This window comes from Plutella xylostella, chromosome 13, assembly GCF_932276165.1.
Source record: "Plutella xylostella chromosome 13, ilPluXylo3.1, whole genome shotgun sequence".
Lineage (NCBI taxonomy): Eukaryota > Metazoa > Arthropoda > Insecta > Lepidoptera > Plutellidae > Plutella > Plutella xylostella.
This window is the reverse complement of record NC_063993.1, coordinates 6,589,165-6,608,044: the sequence shown is the minus strand read 5'-3', so window position 1 is coordinate 6,608,044 and position 18,880 is coordinate 6,589,165. Positions and strand designations below refer to the sequence as shown.

The following is an 18,880-nucleotide window of genomic DNA, read 5'->3' as shown; positions in this document are numbered from 1 at the left end:
TGAATCTCGTGATATTCTTGAAACAGCATGTGTCTCGTTAGGTTTGGGGTTGACCTGGGCTTGACCAGTTTTAATGAAAACCAAACACCACAGTAATGCAGCCTATGGATTGAATATAAGCTTATCATTATACTTAAGTTCTTTAAATAATGTATTGGGATAATTATGTGAAATGAAACAAAGGTGATTAATGGGCAGGTTATAATAATATTCTGTCTATATCAGAAAACATTCGATCGCTTCATCAACCTTGTAGAGAAAGGAACATTGTGTCTAGTATTGCTGTATTTATTTGGTGATCGGGAAACCACTCTTTCAATCATTTGCTTCGTATTTTTTTTACATTTCTGTTGTGTAAGGAAGGTTTGAAATAGTTCCTGTTTTGATGGTATCTGTAAAATTTGAAATATAAGAGAAAACATTAGGTATTTCTGCCGGTAAAAATACTTGCTTATTATGTCATAGTACTTAATAATTCAGCAAAAGAGTTTATACTCACTCTAACTAAACTATAATTTTACTAATTTTTCCTCCTCACAGGTTCTTAAACTTAAATTACATTACCTATGTATAAGTAAGTTAACAAATTTACATTTGACGCGTAGGTATAGATAATATTGAGCAAAATAAAAGAAGGATATCATGTTTATTTATTTATTTATTTATTTATTTATTTATTTAATATGGCACATCAACAGTACATGTTATAATACACTTACAAAATAGGATAGATGGGTACTTTTCTGTAACATGTACCAATTACAGATATGCTCAGCACTTATTAGGCACATAACAATGAAACATGTTTTGAAACTAACATTCCTATCAAGGTATCTCCGCACTCGGGGCCAGTTGCTGGTGGGGTCCCTCTGTTCCAGCCAGAGCCGGGGCAGCAGCAGACACGTCACTCGCTCCAGAGCAATGATGAACCGGTCCCGGGTATTCTCCCCGAGGTTGAAACAAGCTCCAGGTGACAACGTTCCTACCTGGATAGGTTAATTTTAATAATCATAAAGGTAAGAAGATAAGGGATAATTTAAAAGAAAGACAACCAACAATATGGAATTTTGTACCGGCGGCATGAAAAAAACAGATCCAGGTGTCGATTTTCACCAAAATAAAAATGACAAATTCTCGAAAACTATCGTATTTTTAGTACTTATTATGACATATTACGATATTCTGGCTACTCCTGAGCTAGACTAATAGCCCTTTAAGGCATGACGTTGACTTTTGGGACACCCTGTATATGTGTGGGCATGGAGGAACGCAATGTACACAACTAAAAACTAACGAGTTACGAGTGTTACGACTATTCTGAGCTTCTGAAAGCAAGGAAGCTTTATAGCAGACGGTACATAGAGAAAATAAATTGCTACTCGGGTATCCTATGCTATTAATACGGTTCTGACCTGCATAAAAACAGTTTCTAAATTTTCAGGAATGAAATTTAAACTGTCGTCATTTGAGGACCTGAAAGATTGAATTGATAAGTTATAAATGCAGTCGGTCGATTCATAGGATTTATATTACCAATGCATTTAGTTAGGTAAGTACAGATGAAAAAATTGGCCCCTAGGTAAAACCTTAAGTACCTTTCTTGAAAGTAAGAGTCGTCGTCTTCACCAAACAATCCTTGCTTCACAAAAGACGAAATATGAGCCCCGCTTATCATCGACAAAAGTCTAAGTTTATTTTCGTAGGCACGAAAATGATTTATTTCAAAATCGAGCTCACTCGTGGTCGTCGAAATCTGAAAATGATTTTATAAGAGATTATAGTAGGTACTTAACTTGGGTGTAGTTACTACCAATCATTACGTTCCTAGGGAGTTAAGTGGGCGTAAAGTAAGTAGTAGGATGGATCATGAAGGAAAAACTATTTCACAGCAGTTTAGTTCGCGGAGTATGTACTTAAAAAAAGTAGAAAGGACAGGTTCTTACAGAACATCGATCGTGAAGACAATACACTTCCTCCCGATTATTCTTCGTCACGTACACTTTCATAGACTCGACAATCTGACAAGTTCCCGAAAGTACAAAGTAGACAAAGTGAGTTAATTCAGTTCCGTCTCCCATTATAATATCGTCTTCTTCAAAGGATTTCATTTTGGCAACTATGACTCCTTCGCGCAATTCTATCTGGCGATATATAAATTAAATAAGCCTGGTTATAAGTTAAAAATTTTGGTACAAATTAGTGTTCCTTTCTGACAAGGCGGTGAAAAATTAACTAATCCTTTATACAGTGCTGGACACAGTAAATTATTAAGGTACTTATAATCAGAATTAAGTAAGTAATATTTAGTATAAATAAAGTGAATAAATATCTAACTAAATAAAGAAGTTAAATTATTTACTACAGATAGATGGTTGAAATAAGTAAATTGCGACATGGCGCGCTCTGCCCTGTCCCACAGCCGCTGCACAGTAGCTTGCAGATTCATTTTGAAGTCTTCTTTCAAAAGCACTAAAAGCTCACAGTGCCCTAAAAAAATAAAAACGTACCTAATTATTTCATAAGGTTTAATTCCAAAGTAATCGAAGTATTATCACTGAAGTTCTAAGATACTATATCGAATGGGGCTCCATTCTCGAATGACCTGTCACATGTACCTATATACGGCGCACCCTGTACAGTTGGCGAACTGACCAATCCTTTTAGCACTATGAAAGCCCACTTTGTGAACGTCATGCTTTTGCATATTTTTGAGGGGTATTTATTATTCTTATCGTCTCACCAGCAGTAGTACAAGTAGCACTCCTTCCAATATCATGCAACAAAGCCACTTCTGCAAATATATCTCCCGGTTGCATGACGCCGAGTGTGACAGATTCTTCTTCTTTGACCAGGTCGTCCCAGAGTAGTTGGCTGACAATGACGTCACCGGCGATGATGAAGTAGAGCGCATGCGCGTCGTGCCCTTGACGGACCACCACGCGCCCGGGGCCGTAGTATTTGTAGTAGAGTGAGCCGGCTAATCGGCTTTTTACTTCCTGGAGAGGAAATTATAGGTAGGTCGGTATCAAGTCGGTATAGATATTATGAATTGTCTATGGCTACCTATTGTTTGTGTACTTATACCATTCTTCATAGGTAATTTGGATCATGGTGCATTAAACACTAACCATGCTTAGATCAGACCAAAGTTTCCCTGATTTTTATTTATTATGGGCTTAATTTTCTGAACGAATTACAAGCCTATAGAGGGACCATAGCAGAAGCTTATGTAAATTAGAATATAACGTAGGAAATTTAAAAAAAAAAACGTACATCTGGATAGCGCCTGAAACATTTTAATCCGCCAAATAGGCGATACAGATGTCGCTTTTCATCTTCCGTCCTGTCTGTTGTTCGTTTATTCAACAATATTTTATCCTGCAAATGGAAAAAATACCTAATAATGATTTCCATTTTTGCATTGATACGATCAGTTTGATCGAATTCAAGTAATTTCACAATATAATTTTTATTATGGGATGCACGAATGGAGCCCCTAATCGTTTCCTTGCACCGGTGATATATTTCACCTGTGTTTCTTACCGACACACGATAAGAAGATTTTGCTCACGTATCACTGTATGCTCTCTAGTCCGCTTGCCCTTAGAAAATGAATAGCAGATAGATGGGAAGTGGGAAAGCAGTTGACTTGTATTTTTGTTAGAACTCTATCTTCAGCAGTGCTGAGATATGAGCTTATACAGTTAACTATAATTTAACAGCCCAATAACAGAAGTAGAAAGTAAGTAGTTATAGCTTAATCGTAACGTTTCTAACCTTGAATGTCAAATCCTTGTTAGTGGGGTTGACAGCTTGGCGCACCCTCAAGCCGACGTCGCTGGGCCTCACGTAGGCTGCCAACATCTCCACCAGCCAGTACTGGTTGGCTATCACATAGCGAACGGCAGCGCGAAATCGAAACTTCGGATTTCTTTTTGTCTGTAAGTTTACTCTCAATAATTAATATTGTTATGCTAAGTACTTTTAAGGCGATGGGATATGCTCTCAGCCAATGCCAGCACTCTATGCAGTTGCGGAAGCCTCCAGACTACGTCACACCGTATAGAGTGTCCTAATGCCCCAAAGTGCAGTCAAGGAGACCTGATGAAGGCCAATGATCTCGCAATAAGAGTAGCAAAACACTGGAGGAAGTTAGCTTAGTGCATTTACACGATAGAAGAAGAAGAAGAATTAATGTTGTAAAGAGGTAAAATATAAAATTTGTGAAGTTGAACAATCCTTAGATTTACTACAGAAATGTTTAGCTGTAAAAAGCTTTGAGGTATTACGCCGCTTATTGGCTATTTGTTATCCCGGAAAACTTTTTGAAGCAATGAGAAGCCCGTGGAAGAAGCTACTGTAAAAATATGAGTTAGACCGTAGGTTGGTCTTCTGTTAAAGTTATTTTAAAGAATACTAGTTATTTACCTTATGATTCACGTCTATTTCATTGTATTTAACTAAATCAGCAAACCCAGACATATTTTTCTTAAATTAGTTTGTGTAAATAAATATACAAACAAATATTTAATATAAAATAATATCAAACTTCTATAAATATTGTACAAAAAATGCAATTATGTAAATTTATATGTTGCATGATAAATAAAATATCAAAATGCTCTAATATTATATTTTTGTAAATCAGGTAGACCTCGACAAACTGACAACAGGTATCCAATAAAAGGAACTATAGGTACCTACCACATTAACACAACAATTATATGTATAAAATATATATTAAATAAAATAACAGTACAATAAGATAACATACCTATTACGAAACTTAAAAATCATAATAAACGACCATTCAAATAGAGGTCTTAACTCTACAACATAATATATTATTATAAACACTCGCTTCATCACGAGAAGGAATGTTCCACGAAACAAGCAGTAGGTAAAACTAAACACACGAATCAGTCATTTCGGCCATCCTCACGTAGTAAGGCACGTCGTGTATGGAGGTAAAGTTGATGGTGTTGGTGCGACTGGTGACTTCACTGACCACCTGCTCCCGGTATTTCTGCCACCGCCGCGCTGACACGAACTCGTTGAAGAGTTGCCTCTTTGTTGGTATCTGGGAAAGAGCGAGCAAGTGAGATAACTAAAGGAATGCAAACGCACAGCCTGTAAAATTATAATTTAATCCTATGCAGGACATCCTCCAATACCTACTGGAGTGATATTGCCATAATCTCCACGCTTAGCAGGTGGGTTGGTCCAATAAAAGCACATAAAAGTAGAAACAAAAACCTACACAGATCATAGGCCTAAAACTAAACTAAGGTACTAAAATCTGTAAGCTAAAATGGCATTGGGCCGGACATATGCCGGAAAATCGATGACCGCTGGGGTAAACGCTCCAGTTCTAGTTGAGATCACAAACAGGCAAGCGTAGTGTGGGTCGCCCTCCAGCCCACTGGACCAACGACCGACAAGTGTCTGGTATCTAGTGGCTGGATGAGGAAGGCTGACGACATATTTTTGTGGTGCTCCTTGGGAGAGGCACATGTCCAGCAGTAGATGATGACAATACTTTTACTCCTCACCTTCCGTTCCAGGTAACGCTGCACTCTCGTCCAGATATTGGTAGTGTTCTTCTGCAGCAGCCACACCTTGGGCAGGAGCATGCAGGTCGCGCATGCTCTCGCCGAACCCGAATGTGGCTCCGGCACTCATCTCACATACCGACAGTGGACTGGACAATGGATATAATATGCCGAAGAACCGATGGGCTAAACGCGATCTCGAGTGGCTAGCGTAGCGTAGAACGACCTGCGGCCGACTGGACCAACGACATTAGAAAAGAGAGGCTGGCATCTATTAACTGGATGAGGAAGGGCCAGGGCGACATATTGTTGTTACGCTCCTTGGGAGAGGCCTATATGGATGTCCAGAAGTGGATACGGCCTGAAGATGAAGATTCCTCACCTTCCGTTCCAGGTAACGCTGCACTCTCGTCCAGATATTAGTGGTGTTCTTCTGCAGCAGCCACACCTTGGGCAGCAGCATGCAGGCGACGCGCGCGGCGGCCACCACGCGGCGGTCGCGCATGCTCTCGCCGAACCCGAATGTGGCTCCGGCACTCATCTCGCAAACCTAATGATATTGCAACTTTTAGGACATGGCTGATGTTTATTTCATAGATTTTTCAGAAGATTTTTATGAGCAGTTCAACATGGGAGAAAACAGAGGCATCACTTTACTATGGACAGGTTTAAATGGTACCTAGCTTTTATTTAGTGATGGCAGGTTCCAATTGAAATAAAAAATACTCTATAGAAGCATACCTTCATAAAGTAAGTTCGGAGATTAGGCGGGACGCCTTTCGTAGCATCATCAGTGCTTTCAGGGTCCGCCCTGTAAAATGAAAAAAATGCCTGAATACAGAGTACTAAAGCTAGAATAGCGGTACCTACCTAGCGGATATCACTTTTCCTCGGCTTTATTACCTGTCTATCGTATTTTTATCAGCGTCATCACTTATTTTACTGCTCTGACGAACTAATTTACTATCCGGATTGTGGCTCGACGAGAGACGAGTGGGCGTCACTTGTAAAGGCGCACTTAAACTTGAAACATTCGTAGAACTTTCACTTTCAGTTTCCTGAGAGACGGCTTCCTTGTTTTTATACGCTGAAAAATATTTGGCTTCAAAATCTTGATCACTTTCTTGCGTTGGTATCTGTAAGTTTACAAAAATATATGTTCCAGTGCTTATACATGGTGTTGCAAAAAGGGTACTTATACTAAGCCAAAGCCTACATGTGCAGCATGTTATAGCTAAGCCCGAAAATGAACTCAGAATTTCAAAATTCGCAAAAAAAAACTCAATAACCATGGTAAAGTCACGTAATTGGTATACTTTACGCCCCACTGTCCATGCAAGTTACTAAAGGATTGTCTAGTAGAAGGTTTGTAAGCTGGTACTATATGGATGGATAAATAATACTTTGTAAGTTCTATAAAAAATATTTATATTAAATTAAGGAAATTGCAAGTCCGTTACTGGTCTTTAACACCTTAATTCTTCTCAATAAAATAATTCATCACTCACGTAAGGATCGTACAATGAATATCTGACAGAATCCCGATATTTCACTGCGGATATCTGCAAAGACTCGATCATCTCGCAATGTCCCGAGAGCACAAAGTACACGAAGTTAGTCATGCCGATCCCATCGCCGAGAATTACATCGTTGGGTTGAAAAGTCTTCATCTTCGCCATGATACAGCCCTCGCGTCTCGCTACCTGAAATATTTAGGAACTTGGGTAAGTAATTTTATGAACTTAAGTACATTGTCTTCTTGGCTAGTTTGGTTCAAGACCTTACTTAACATTCAGAGATATTGCTGTGATGCTGAACTTTATTTTAGATAAGTACATTATTCTTCTTCTGGTACCACACTATACTCTATTCGTATAAAGAAATATAAAGTATGTATGTGTACTATTTAGGAGTCTTCTATTATGTTTACAGCATATCTTCTTCCAGTAATACATTCTTTGCACAGCTTACCTCATCCAGTCCATCAAAGTAAGTAAACTGGGACATCGCCTTTTTAACACTGTCCCATTGCTTCTGCACAGATTCCTGCAGAACATTTTTGAAGTCTTCCTTCATCAACACCAACAGTTCACAATGACCTGAAAATCAAGCTATGTTTAGTAAGTATATCTAAAAGAAACAGAAATAATGCGGGACCTAGCAGCTAATATATTGGGCTCAGATAATGGTTTCCAAGCAACAAGTTATATCGATATAATGAACGTTGTGATTCCTGAAACTTTCATGGCCAAGTGTCTTCAACTATCTGGCAAAATTCTATTGCAAATACTAGAAGATGAAAAAGATCTATATTTAATTAAATGAAAGAGCTGCCTCATGTCTACGTGAATCGCTGCTTGGCAAGGATTTTGTTGAAACCCGACTAAGAAAACACTCTCGTTTATCGTTCACTACAAATACAAACACACACGCTCGCACGGGGTATTACGGCCAGCATAGACTACCCTGACGGTAAATAGTAGAAACAGACTAAACCTAAATAACAACCTAAGCACGCACCTACAGTAGTGCACGTAGCAGTCCTAGGAATGTTATGCAGCAACGACACTTCCCCAAACATGTCTCCAGGGTGCATAGTGCCCACATCTGTGGACTGAGGTGCCTTCAGCAGCTCATCCCATGACACCAGACTCACTGTGACGTCACCAGTCACGATGAAGTAGAGTGCGTGCGCCTCTTGGTGTTGTCGGACTATGACCCGCCCGGGGCCGTAGTATTTGAAGTAGGTCACTGCTGCGAGCTTCTTTTTCACCTCCTGTATAAGATTAGGTTGGGTAGGGTATTGATGGAATTTAGGATGATATAAAAGGTAAAGGTAAATGTTATGGTAGTCGGTCCACCATTTTAATATTGCTTCCTCATCTGTGTAACTTTTGTATTTATATGTCGGCATATAGTGGCGGTTCACCCAAAACTATCTACCACAGTTTAGGTTAAGCAAACTGGACGCAGGATTTGATAGATTTTTGAGGAGCACTCTCCAAAATCTAAACACAAGATAATTTGAAGATTGGTACTACACCAATCATCATATTATACGACTTCATAAACAATTGGAATTGGAATACTAACATCTGGATACCGCTTGAAGCATTTTAGTCCGCCAATGATTCTGTTCAAATATTGTTGCTCTGCCACCGTTCTCTCTTCAGCTGGTTTGCAGAGTAATACTTTGTCCTGAAATAAAGATATAGCTACTTACCTTTATAAAATAACACACCATTATCTACTCACTCTAATTGGTATATCTCTAACTAACAAACACATGACCTGACCACAGTCATGTAGTTATATTACAAAATAAAATTATATCATCAGTATTACCAATCAGTAGGTATTCCGTAACCTCCTCCGAAGTTGATCCTCGCAGAAAACAGCAGTCACCTATGTATTGAAACAAATAAAATAAAAATCATAAAAAAATAACAATATAAATAGGTATTTTTACTCCCGTTAGTGCAACTTCGAACATAATATATGCTGATGGTAGGTAGGTTACTAAAAGTACTGTGATGGTATCTAAGAATCTAAATTTCGGACATATTTGGTTATAAAGCATCAGTCTTTCATCCAGTTTCCACTGCCTACCACATTCATTGCATCTAAGAATAAAATAAGTAAGTAGGTACTTAATCGAATTCCAACAAACCAACTCAAACCAAAACAACTCAAATCGACTAACAGTTATGGTCAGCCGATGCTTCTTCGTCTTCACAGCCCGCACAGCTCGCACCGCCTGCTCCACTCTTCGCTTCACGTCGTCGACTCCGTCGTAGCTGTCTTCACACTCCATGAGCCAGTAGGAGTTGGCCCGGGCCTGTCGCACCAGCGCCCGGAAGCGGCACTTGGCACGAAATGCACGCAACATGGCGTCTTGCTCCTGGTGGAATGGTGAGGGATTGAGAGAATAGTAACTTGGGAAGTGGCAAGTCGATGGATGATACAGGTCTAGGACAAACTGTTGTGGTCCTCAAGTCTTGCTCCTGGTAGAATGGTTGGAGATTGAGAATAGTACCCCAGTATGTGAGCATAAGTGGCTGGATTAGGTAAGCCGTGGACAACCTATTGTGGTTCTCAAGTCCTTCAGTGATGGTACACTGCGGGCTGATGATGATGAATTAAGTTATCATAATCAACACCAAATCAAAGAAAACAGTGTTGCGACGCACTGTATGACTAATATTAACGGCTGAGGATGATGATAAAAGTACTGACCTATCCAAAAAAAGCTTACAGACCATGTAGTCGTACAATGTCGCTACTAGATACTACATAAAATATTATAATATATGCTCACGGCTGCCGGCTGTAATCATCGAAGGGACAGTCATTGGCATGCGAACTATCTGATTTTCTTTGTATTTTTTAAGTCGCTGTTCAGTTGTACAATCAAAGTCTTCTGTTAACTTAAAATAAACCACAAACAATGAAGATCTAAATACGAAATTAATTATATCGTCAACTCACCTTCTGTGCCTTGGTAAGCATCTTAGCAGCTGCTATGCTATTTATTACTAGATAAAAGCTTATATCTTAATAAATATTAGAAAATGTTTTTATAACAACCTGAAATCGTTACGTAATGTTATATTGGATGTCAGTATGACAATAATATCTAGTTGCAGAGAACTTGTTATATACCGAAAATATACATACGTAGGTATGGTACGAATATTACATTGTAAATAAGATACATACAAGAAAAATAAAAAGTCGATTCAGAGAAACATAATATGAAGCATATTATTTAGGTAAAACCAAATGTTGTATCTTATTCATAACATAATAAGTTAAATTATAGAACATAAAAACAACATAAACTTAAAAATACTCCTGGTTCACATAAAATTCCTTTTAAACCAATAGATGCACAAACTGTGATTCAAATCCTTTTCACTGAATGAAACCAAAAACTCTAATAAGCAGGACACAATCATATAAGTACTAGGTAGGAAGGTACATATACGTAATTAGTACTTAAACACTAAGTACAATCTAGGTTGTTAATCTTAAAATTCAACTAGTTCCTCCATCCTAATAGCGTAAGGAACATCGTGTATGGTGGTGTGGTTCACGGCAGACCTGCGAGCCACAATGTCCTCTATTATAGGCTCTTTAAACTCACTCCATTCCACTTCTAAGAAGAAATCATCGAACAACTTCTCCTTGTTAGGTATCTGGAATGAAACTCGAGTTTAATTTGAGTAGTAGTGGACCCAAATAGTAGGCGAGACTATAAATTTTACCCATAAAATGGGATGCACCAAAGGGACAGACTGATGTGTCAACTGTTCATAGTTATATCTGTATCTGATGCACCCTGCGCGGTCCACGCATCTTTATCTGACTGGATAATGTTTTCAAGACAACATGTCCTTTTGAGAAATCCTAATCCTGCTGTAGCGTTTGCCACCGATACTCAGAGAAGACTACAAGAAACATAATTGACATCACCTTCCTATCCAAGTAATGTCGGATCCTGGTCCATATGCCAGCAGTATTTCTCTGGTATAAGTAGACGAGTGGCAGCAGCAGGCAGCGCGTCTCGGTCAGCGCCACGATGCGCCGGTCCCGTATGCTCTCACCGAAGCCGAAACTAGCGCCGGTGGTGAACTGACACACCTGGTGCGAGATTATAGGGTGAAGGTTTTATTAGCAAAAAATAAATCTAGGTAGTTATACGTTGCGCCAACCTCTATGAATTTTAAAGATGTTATGGAGCCGGCAGCTGTTCATGAACTTAACAGTCTATTGAACTTAACCAACCAGCCTAGTTAACATAATCTTTCGTCTGAAGATTTTTTTTTCTCAGACATTTATTAAGTATGATTCATTAAATACCTACCTGCATGAAATATGTCTTCATGTCTCTGGGTTCACGGTGCAGGTCTTCGGGAAGAACACTCACGCTGGAATTATTTAAGGATTGTTCATTATTTTCACCAGTTTTTATTGATTTCATTGATAGTGTCTTGATACTCACCGAAACGAAGTTTTCAGCAGCTTTTCATAGCTAATGTGTGGACTTCTCAAACATATGAGTTCCTCGTCTTCCTTGTGAACATATTTATTATACTTCTTCACAAAATCAGGCTGGCTGTTTTTAGTAGAGTCGGCAGATGAAGACGATTCAGAACTCTTTGCAAGTTTTCCCTCGTAGCGTTGGAAATATTTGTCGAAATTTATTTCTTGCTCTTTCGGTTCAACTTCAGGTTCAGACTGCAGACAGATAAATTACATGAATGTACTTATTAACGAATTTACATCCAACATGAAGCTCACGGATAATCAAATATATTTTATTTCCTTAGAATAGAATCATTAACAGGAGTTACTTACAACATTATCATACAGTCCATACACAGTTTGGCCGTCAATCTTCATCTTTCCAATCCGTAGGGACTCTATCATCTGACATCGTCCAGAGATGACGAAGTAGGCGTAAGTCTTGAATCCCTTGCCGTCTCCGTATATAGTATCTCCCGGCTTGAAGCAGAGTAGCTTTGCCGAGATACAACCTTCTCGTATTGAAGGCTATCGACATATGGAATATAATTTAAAATAGTAGAGTTACTTACCAGAAAATTATAATAAAGTATTAAGGTATGACCCCTTCCTTCATAGCAAGGAGACCCGTGCCGCATCAGTGGGGACATGACGGGTCGTGATAATGATTAAGGTACGAACGTGGTAATCCAGACAAAACAATTGATATGAAGTAACTACCTAAGAAACTTTTAAGACATTTACTATACAAATACTACTACAGAACTAATTAAACGTACTTCATCATAGCGCTGAAAATATGTGAATGCTGACATGGCCAGTCTGACATTATCCCATTGAATTTGGAGTGAGTCTTTCAAAACCGTCATGAAGTCTTCAGCGTGCATAACCAGTAGTTCACAGTGTCCTGGACAGTAAAAAAGTAAGTAAACTACCTCTACCAACCTAAATGTAATGTCTGGTAAGGAGACTGGTATGTATGTCTTATACATACTTATAGATAACATCTCCATGCCTTATGCGATCGGATCCCATGGATGGTTATTAAGAACCGGCTAGCGCAGCGATCCTACGCTGACTGTTGCGCCGAACACAGCTCAGTAGAAAGTCTGACGAGTCTTATAAAATACCGATGTTGTATTTATTCAAGTTATTCAACTAAGCAGTAGGTAATAAATTTATTTCATACCAACTGTAACGCAAGTAGCCGTCCTGGCAATATTGTACAACAAAGCCACTTCTCCGAACATATCTCCCGCCGACAATGTTGTGATTTTCTCCAACTCATACACTTCAAGCAGGCCATCCCATACTCGCCTATAGACATTCACTTCACCGCTGATGATGAAGTAGGTAGCCATTGGTTCCTGACCTTCCCGGATTATAGTCCTTTTGGGACCGTAGTATTTGAAATATGTTACGGCTGATAGTTGTCTCTTTACGTACTGCAATAAGTTGGTAAGTGGATAGTTAATAACTATATTTTTATAATACAGTACCTACCTATATACCTACTCAGTTCAGCAGTATATATATAGGTATTCCATATATGTAGGTAATACTCGAATTAATAGTATATTTCTTTCTATAATAAAAATTATAGGATCGGTCGGGAATCGGGATGGAAGTTTACACCTATGTCAAAAATTATAAATGGGAAAGAAAGGATCATACTTTTACATAATATATAGTTTGGGTTACTAACATTAGGGTAACGCCGAAAGCATTTTAAATTCCCAATTAATCGGTTCAAGTACCTATTTTCTTCTATTGTTCGATCTTCAGCTGGCTTATTCAACAATACTTTATCCTGTAAACGTAAAGATGATCGTGTAAGAAAGTAAGAAACGCATTTGGAACATGGCTACGAGTGCTAAGAAGTTAACCGTATAGCTCTTAAAATCTACAAATTAAAGTAGGCTCGTCTCTGATCTGCCGAGGAACCTATGAACATTGGAGTTTGGGGTTCTTCAATGAGTACCCTCCGTCAAACTACAGCAAGCTAGTAGCAGGATGCCTTTTTGGAGAAGCCCATATCCGCCTGTCTTTTGCCTTTCGTTTCGGGTAATGATAATGAACTAAAACTAAAGTTTCTAGAAATCTAGTAAGTATTTGGTGAACGGAACTAACCGTGAAGTTAATTTTCTTGGCCAGTTTTGACTTTTTAACAGGCTCAACATATTGCTCACTTGTAGCTGCACTAACAGCTTTAAGTATCGGCACGCCTTCTTTCAGCCAGTAGAGGTTGGAAATGGCATATCTCACTAAGGCTCGAAATCTACATTTTGCCCGAAACTTCTGTTTCAGAAGTTCTATGATTGAATCAGTTGAATCATCCTGCAATAATAAATATTTGATCCATTGATATCGAGCAAGCAGAGTAGGAATATGAATGAATACTATGAATTAGGTAAGTAATTTTAAAATTAATTACCATTTTTATCTTGGCACCTTTTACCCATTAGCTTTTCGACAACCATAAATAGCCAAAAGAAGCAATGTGCCTTCCTTGTGTGCTTCCTTGACTATCACTCAGGAAAAATCCAAAAATCTGCTTCGAATTTTCGCGGGCTTCGATGACGCTAATCACGCTAATATTGACGTTTAAAATTTTTATTCTGTGCGACTCATACTAAATATTTCTCACCAGAAAGCGAGAACGTTATTATTCGGAGCACTGCCATAAAAAACATAATCGATAAAAATAATGTTGGACATCCCTAATGCAAAAAAAAGTTGCCAAGGTTCACAGAATATACTTTTCACCTTAATTCAATCATTATTCTGAGTAACGAAACGATGCCAATGATTTGACAGAATTTGTTTTGAAGTCAAATTCAGAAATAATCTCTTATTTTACAGGCTATAACTTTGTATTTTACAATAAATCACAAATATTCATTACATTTTCAACCACCTAACTTTACGAGCTACTAAGAAATCAAGATGGTAAGTATTTTTTAATAGTAATTTATTTAAATTTTTGGTCACTCTTATTTTGTATCTCCATAGCAGCTTTTCATCTGTAAATCATACAATATTTACTATACGTACACACATACCTTGATAGTCGCATTATGAGTACACCATTTCTTAAAAACAACCAAAACCCAACAACCGAACAAAATCTAAGTCCATGAAAACAACCTCAAAAAGCTGATGATTTGTAGTTCTTACAAATATGATAATCCTCACTTATGTCATTTTCAGAGTTTTGGACTACCATCCGTTAAAGTTAAGCCTGAACATGTCAGCAATGTCAAGGTCCAAGAGGGTCCATTTGGAGTACCAGACCCCTTTGTTGCCGGCATGGGTGCCACTAAACCCAAGCTTGGCCAGTCTCACCCACTTGAACACTCGGAAAAGAATGTAAGAATGATGGTGCAATTTCCTTATATTATGACAATCACTTTGCTAAGAAAAATTTCAATATAGAAAATTTGGTGGTAGAAGATTTACCTACATGTTTATAGAGGATTCTTTAGAAATGCATGTTTGTATAAAAGTTACAAAATGTGTGTCTATTTAGTTCTTACATTTAAGTTTAGTCAGTCCTGTCTTCGCTAACCATGATTCCAGTATTGAACACAATTAACATTTATATTCTATTGTATTCCAGTACCACCTGAATGTGGACAAAATGAACCTGGCTATGCTGAGGAATGTGCAGGGGCTGCACGCGCCCATGAAGCTGCAGATGGAGAGAAAGTTTGCCAGCAAGGTATGATATGAAGGGACATATCATGACCCTCTGACCCTAAACTTGGTAGAGCCTGCCTGTACTATGGGTGTTGAACAGCTGATATACCTACATCTTTAGGCAGATTGATACATTATAGATTAACAATGACCACTAACAAGTCAAGGCTGGCCAATAAATTCTGATTTTTCCATTTATAGATTAAATAGAAAAACAAATTCAACTACATATTTCACTTTTATTAACTCAATGCCAATATGTATGAGTTTCCCTATGAATGTATCTTATTAACTCAACACCATAAGTGAATGACTACTAAATTCCAAACAGATACTTATAATAATTAATCTTTGCCTTTTAACTTCAGATCGGTCACCTGCCGTTCCTCCCACGGTCCAACATGCAGATGGAAGTGCTGACCGGCAGACATGTGGAGATCGGCTTCGAAGACATCCTCAATGTGCCCGAGTTCTGTGAAGTCTCCGGTCAACCCCATGCTATGGTTGAGCGCTCTCTGGGTCTGCTATGATTTGATTACTTCTTATAAAATAATATTATGTGTAATTTAAGTTGGTACAGAAAAATTCAATAAAAACCTTTACTGTAAGTATGAAGATATTTTATTAAATCTCAAGTTTAAATATGTATAAGTACTTATGTATGGTTGATGCTTATAGGATACTACATCATAACAGAAATTGGCCTAATGCTGAGATTTCTATATGACTAAAGCTAAAACATATTCTTTTGTTAGCCAGTCAGGCCCCTTGCCCATAGAAGCTTAGAAGTTACAAGCTTCCTTTATCATTGTAGTTACTTGTTGTAGATTACGTTAAAATAAATTAGGCATGATCCTATTGTACAATGTCCAAGATTCGTAGTTTGCATATTTTCTTCACTTCATTGATGGCTGTGTCAATTTCTTGCTGTCTTGTGTTGTGGTACCGTTTCAGCAGACCCTCGATTATTGATTGAACTTTATTCTCTCTTGCGCAAATTATAAAAGGGAAGCCAAACTTTATTTTGTACCTGAAAAAAAACATTTCAATAAGTAAACACAATTTTAAAAATCATGTTCAGTGATTCTAGCGCAACTAGTGGTGAAGTTTTGAACTAAGTCGTTTCATGATGCACTCGTCACGAACGCACAGCGTAGAACTTATAAGTTCAATCGCAACCCAATAGGTGGCACTAGCCGTTCAAAAATGCTACATTTTGCAGTAATGTAAGTAATTTTTTTTTTATTGGAAATTATTTATTTTCTTTCTATTGGATTTTTTAATGAATGCTGAAGATAGAATCCTGCTGCGCTCCTAGAGAGAACCCCTAAGTAGCTGCCTTTAGTTAATTACCATTAACTGATGATGATAACAATGCAATGTTGTACTTGGCTACCTACTACTACTATAGAGGACATTTTTATACACTTTCAGCAGTTTCAGCAGAACAAACAGAAATATCTTATGAGTTAACTCTGCTTCTGGCCAACACCTTCAGCGATCAGTCTTGTCTTTAGCATATATTAAGCAAGATTTTTCTGCAGACTCTACCTATCTCTTATCGAGATTTCGTAAATACTTACTTCTCATTATGGTAGTGTATGGTGTCTCTCTGCTCTGTCGTGAGATCCAGCAACCCGGCGCTCAGCTGTTCGCCCGCTGACTCCTTGGTCAAGTGTCCGGCGGAGCTGAGGCGACCCGCCAAGTCGGGGTGGAGATTCAGGACCACCACTTTGCCTGGAAGATTGAGTGGCACCGATTTTTTAATATGCACTAGATGGAGTGTCAGTTTACGGGAAAATAGCACGCTACTTCTACCACTGAACTCTTATTTTGAATTAGTTCGGTTAGAAGATATGTGACTGTACGTATTCATGGGCGAAATAGTTGTCATTAGGTTGAACTTAAAATGGTTTGATGTAAACAAAAGACGTAGTTAAGTACAGTTTTGGCTTAGTTTTTGTATGTGACACACAATTTTGTTCGTATAAATCGTTAATCTAAGAGTGTAACTAGGCATTTGTTTATCAGTGTGAGGAGTAGGAGCATAGTAGTGGAATGTTATACAGGTTATACTGCATAATCGCACAGGTATGTTTTAACTGTCGCATTGAAATCAAAATAGAACGAGACCATTCTCTACGGAGGAGACCAGAATTTACTACTATAGCTCAGTAGTAATGAAGCTAAGGATCAATACTGTAGTAATGATAGGTTTAGGTTTCCAAATTAGAGCATAATAAAATGTTGAAGTACTTACTAAAATACATTCTTAATATAAACAGTAAAGTTAGTACGACCTTGAAACCACTAACAAAAAACACAAACTAAGAGCGATTTATCGATTTTTATTCGCTATTTCCACCTTCAAACCACTTCTAAACTCGTAAATCTAAAAGTGGCCAGTAATTATCAAGCATAAAAACTTACCTTTTTCGCTCAGCCCGTCCAAATACGAATGGAACTTATCGCACAAGTCTTCGACATCATTAAACGGTTTATCCTTGTAAACCTGTGCTGATGCATCAGTACACAGCTCTATAACATTTCCAAACATCCACTCAAACTGCTCGCCATCTATTGTATTCACCTCTGATATGTCTATTTTGGAATTCATCACTTGTTTTTGTAACTTCTAAGCAAGAAAGTAGAGCACAGACTGACCACTTTGCTTTATCATACAAAATATTATCAGAGGTCAGCCTAATGAGATAGTGTATTAACATAAAACAAACATGTTAGTCTAATTGCATCTCGTTTTGTTGATGCATTGGAATGTTTCATGTCTGGTGTAGATGATAGGGATGTGAGCTAGCACTGTCTCAATGTAATGACTTCTTTGAATACGTGGTCTTTGGACTCTCTAAGGACTTTTCGCTGTACCGATAAGGACACTACAGGGTGTTTACATAGGTAAGGTTCTCTATTGTATTCATTATACTCTACACAGGGTGTTCGGCACATAGACCAACAAAAAAAAATCGGTAGAGGAGGTCATGGGAACTGTTTTCTTCTTAACCCTCGACGGAGGGGTGTTATAAGTCTACCGTGTCTGTATATCTGTATCTGTCTGTGGTAGCGTAGCTCTCAAACGGCTGATCCGATTTACATTTTGATTTTTAGGGTGATTGGCAATGTTGCCGTCCTTTGAGCGCTGGTAGCTCAGTCGGGTAAGCGGCCGCTTCTCAAGCCACAGATTCGAATCCCGGCGCTCACATATACCGATGAGTTCATTGGAATTTAAGTACAATGTATACCATCGCTCTTACGGTGAAGAAAAACATTGTACTCATTCAAAACATCGATACTGCTCGCGACCTATCACGTGATTACAAATGTGCAGCGAAAAGCGGGCGACTCGCAAGCGAGTCTGACTACCCCTTCGGGGATTACAGTATGTATGTATTTACTTATGTATGTTCTTAGCCATGTTTCATGAAATTCGGTTCAGCCGTTTAATGTGGATGAAGGGATCTGATAAACTTCCTGATGTCCGACCAATTCCGAATTACGTATTATCGATGATATTGAATCAAGTCAATCAATTAAATAGTAAGGTAGTCGTGACCTGTTCAGTCATTTTATCATCATCAGCTCTTTAA

At 38.3% G+C, this 18,880-nt stretch overlaps 5 protein-coding genes across 5 annotated transcripts; 1 reads left to right on the top strand and 4 right to left on the bottom strand.

Moving 5' to 3' along the window:
- Window positions 1-187: 187 nt before the first annotated feature.
- Window positions 188-4,611, bottom strand: LOC105391233. Its single transcript, XM_038111770.2, has 10 exons — window positions 4,429-4,611; window positions 3,778-3,939; window positions 3,274-3,378; window positions 2,741-2,996; window positions 2,360-2,487; window positions 1,944-2,141; window positions 1,596-1,753; window positions 1,413-1,473; window positions 819-986; window positions 188-392 (listed from the first exon to the last, which is right to left on the bottom strand). Exons 1-10 carry the CDS (start codon window positions 4,480-4,482, stop codon window positions 222-224), a joined length of 1,461 nt encoding a protein of 486 aa, XP_037967698.2. The 5' UTR covers window positions 4,483-4,611; the 3' UTR covers window positions 188-221.
- A 142-nt stretch (window positions 4,612-4,753) lies between these two features.
- LOC105389507 (protein phosphatase 2C and cyclic nucleotide-binding/kinase domain-containing protein) lies at window positions 4,754-10,186 on the bottom strand. Its single transcript, XM_048625186.1, has 10 exons — window positions 10,041-10,186; window positions 9,256-9,453; window positions 8,646-8,750; window positions 8,073-8,328; window positions 7,524-7,651; window positions 7,061-7,255; window positions 6,456-6,688; window positions 6,294-6,363; window positions 5,935-6,102; window positions 4,754-5,080 (listed from the first exon to the last, which is right to left on the bottom strand). Exons 1-10 carry the CDS (start codon window positions 10,059-10,061, stop codon window positions 4,907-4,909), a joined length of 1,548 nt encoding a protein of 515 aa, XP_048481143.1. The 5' UTR covers window positions 10,062-10,186; the 3' UTR covers window positions 4,754-4,906.
- Window positions 10,187-10,290: 104 nt separating this feature from the next.
- LOC105389509 lies at window positions 10,291-14,155 on the bottom strand. The gene is made up of 10 exons (XM_011560633.3): window positions 14,014-14,155; window positions 13,710-13,916; window positions 13,285-13,389; window positions 12,769-13,024; window positions 12,359-12,486; window positions 11,913-12,107; window positions 11,557-11,792; window positions 11,419-11,482; window positions 11,028-11,195; window positions 10,291-10,750 (listed from the first exon to the last, which is right to left on the bottom strand). The coding sequence occupies exons 1-10, from the start codon at window positions 14,014-14,016 to the stop codon at window positions 10,583-10,585; spliced, it is 1,530 nt and encodes a 509-aa protein (XP_011558935.3). The 5' UTR covers window positions 14,017-14,155; the 3' UTR covers window positions 10,291-10,582.
- Window positions 14,156-14,357: 202 nt separating this feature from the next.
- Window positions 14,358-15,889, top strand: LOC105389510 (proteasome maturation protein). The gene is made up of 4 exons (XM_011560634.3): window positions 14,358-14,528; window positions 14,790-14,948; window positions 15,199-15,300; window positions 15,647-15,889. Exons 1-4 carry the CDS (start codon window positions 14,526-14,528, stop codon window positions 15,806-15,808), a joined length of 426 nt encoding a protein of 141 aa, XP_011558936.3. The 5' UTR covers window positions 14,358-14,525; the 3' UTR covers window positions 15,809-15,889.
- Window positions 15,882-17,955, bottom strand: LOC105389511 (2-oxo-4-hydroxy-4-carboxy-5-ureidoimidazoline decarboxylase). The gene is made up of 3 exons (XM_011560635.3): window positions 17,709-17,955; window positions 16,862-17,015; window positions 15,882-16,308 (listed from the first exon to the last, which is right to left on the bottom strand). Exons 1-3 carry the CDS (start codon window positions 17,893-17,895, stop codon window positions 16,134-16,136), a joined length of 516 nt encoding a protein of 171 aa, XP_011558937.1. The 5' UTR covers window positions 17,896-17,955; the 3' UTR covers window positions 15,882-16,133.
- Between the last annotated feature and the right edge of the window lie 925 nt (window positions 17,956-18,880).

What these genes read in the sequence shown, in the direction of transcription:
- LOC105391233 (XM_038111770.2), bottom strand. Translation starts at nt 4,482, where the DNA reads ATGTCTGGGTTTGCTGATTTAGTTAAATACAATGAAATAGACGTGAAT. An exon ending in TAGAAACTGTTTTTATGCAG is followed by an intron (nt 987 to 1,412) that starts GTCAGAACCGTA and finishes TAACCTATCCAG; the next exon opens with GTAGGAACGTTGTCACCTGG. An exon ending in GGAGATACCTTGATAGGAAT is followed by an intron (nt 393 to 818) that starts GTTAGTTTCAAA and finishes CAAATTTTACAG; the next exon opens with ATACCATCAAAACAGGAACT.
- LOC105389507 (XM_048625186.1), bottom strand. Translation starts at nt 10,061, where the DNA reads ATGCTTACCAAGGCACAGAAG. An exon ending in ACTTTGATGGACTGGATGAG is followed by an intron (nt 7,256 to 7,523) that starts GTAAGCTGTGCA and finishes TAAATATTTCAG; the next exon opens with GTAGCGAGACGCGAGGGCTG. An exon ending in GATAAAAATACGATAGACAG is followed by an intron (nt 6,364 to 6,455) that starts GTAATAAAGCCG and finishes TTCATTTTACAG; the next exon opens with GGCGGACCCTGAAAGCACTG.
- LOC105389509 (XM_011560633.3), bottom strand. An exon ending in CCAAGAAAATTAACTTCACG is followed by an intron (nt 13,390 to 13,709) that starts GTTAGTTCCGTT and finishes TTACGTTTACAG; the next exon opens with GATAAAGTATTGTTGAATAA. An exon ending in ATTTTCAGCGCTATGATGAA is followed by an intron (nt 12,108 to 12,358) that starts GTACGTTTAATT and finishes ATATGTCGATAG; the next exon opens with CCTTCAATACGAGAAGGTTG.
- LOC105389510 (XM_011560634.3), top strand. An exon ending in TTGAACACTCGGAAAAGAAT is followed by an intron (nt 14,949 to 15,198) that starts GTAAGAATGATG and finishes ATTGTATTCCAG; the next exon opens with TACCACCTGAATGTGGACAA. An exon ending in AGAGAAAGTTTGCCAGCAAG is followed by an intron (nt 15,301 to 15,646) that starts GTATGATATGAA and finishes TTTTAACTTCAG; the next exon opens with ATCGGTCACCTGCCGTTCCT.
- LOC105389511 (XM_011560635.3), bottom strand. Translation starts at nt 17,895, where the DNA reads ATGAATTCCAAAATAGACATATCAGAGGTGAATACAATAGATGGCGAG. An exon ending in GGACGGGCTGAGCGAAAAAG is followed by an intron (nt 17,016 to 17,708) that starts GTAAGTTTTTAT and finishes TCAATCTTCCAG; the next exon opens with GCAAAGTGGTGGTCCTGAAT. An exon ending in ATACACTACCATAATGAGAA is followed by an intron (nt 16,309 to 16,861) that starts GTAAGTATTTAC and finishes GTTTTTTTTCAG; the next exon opens with GTACAAAATAAAGTTTGGCT.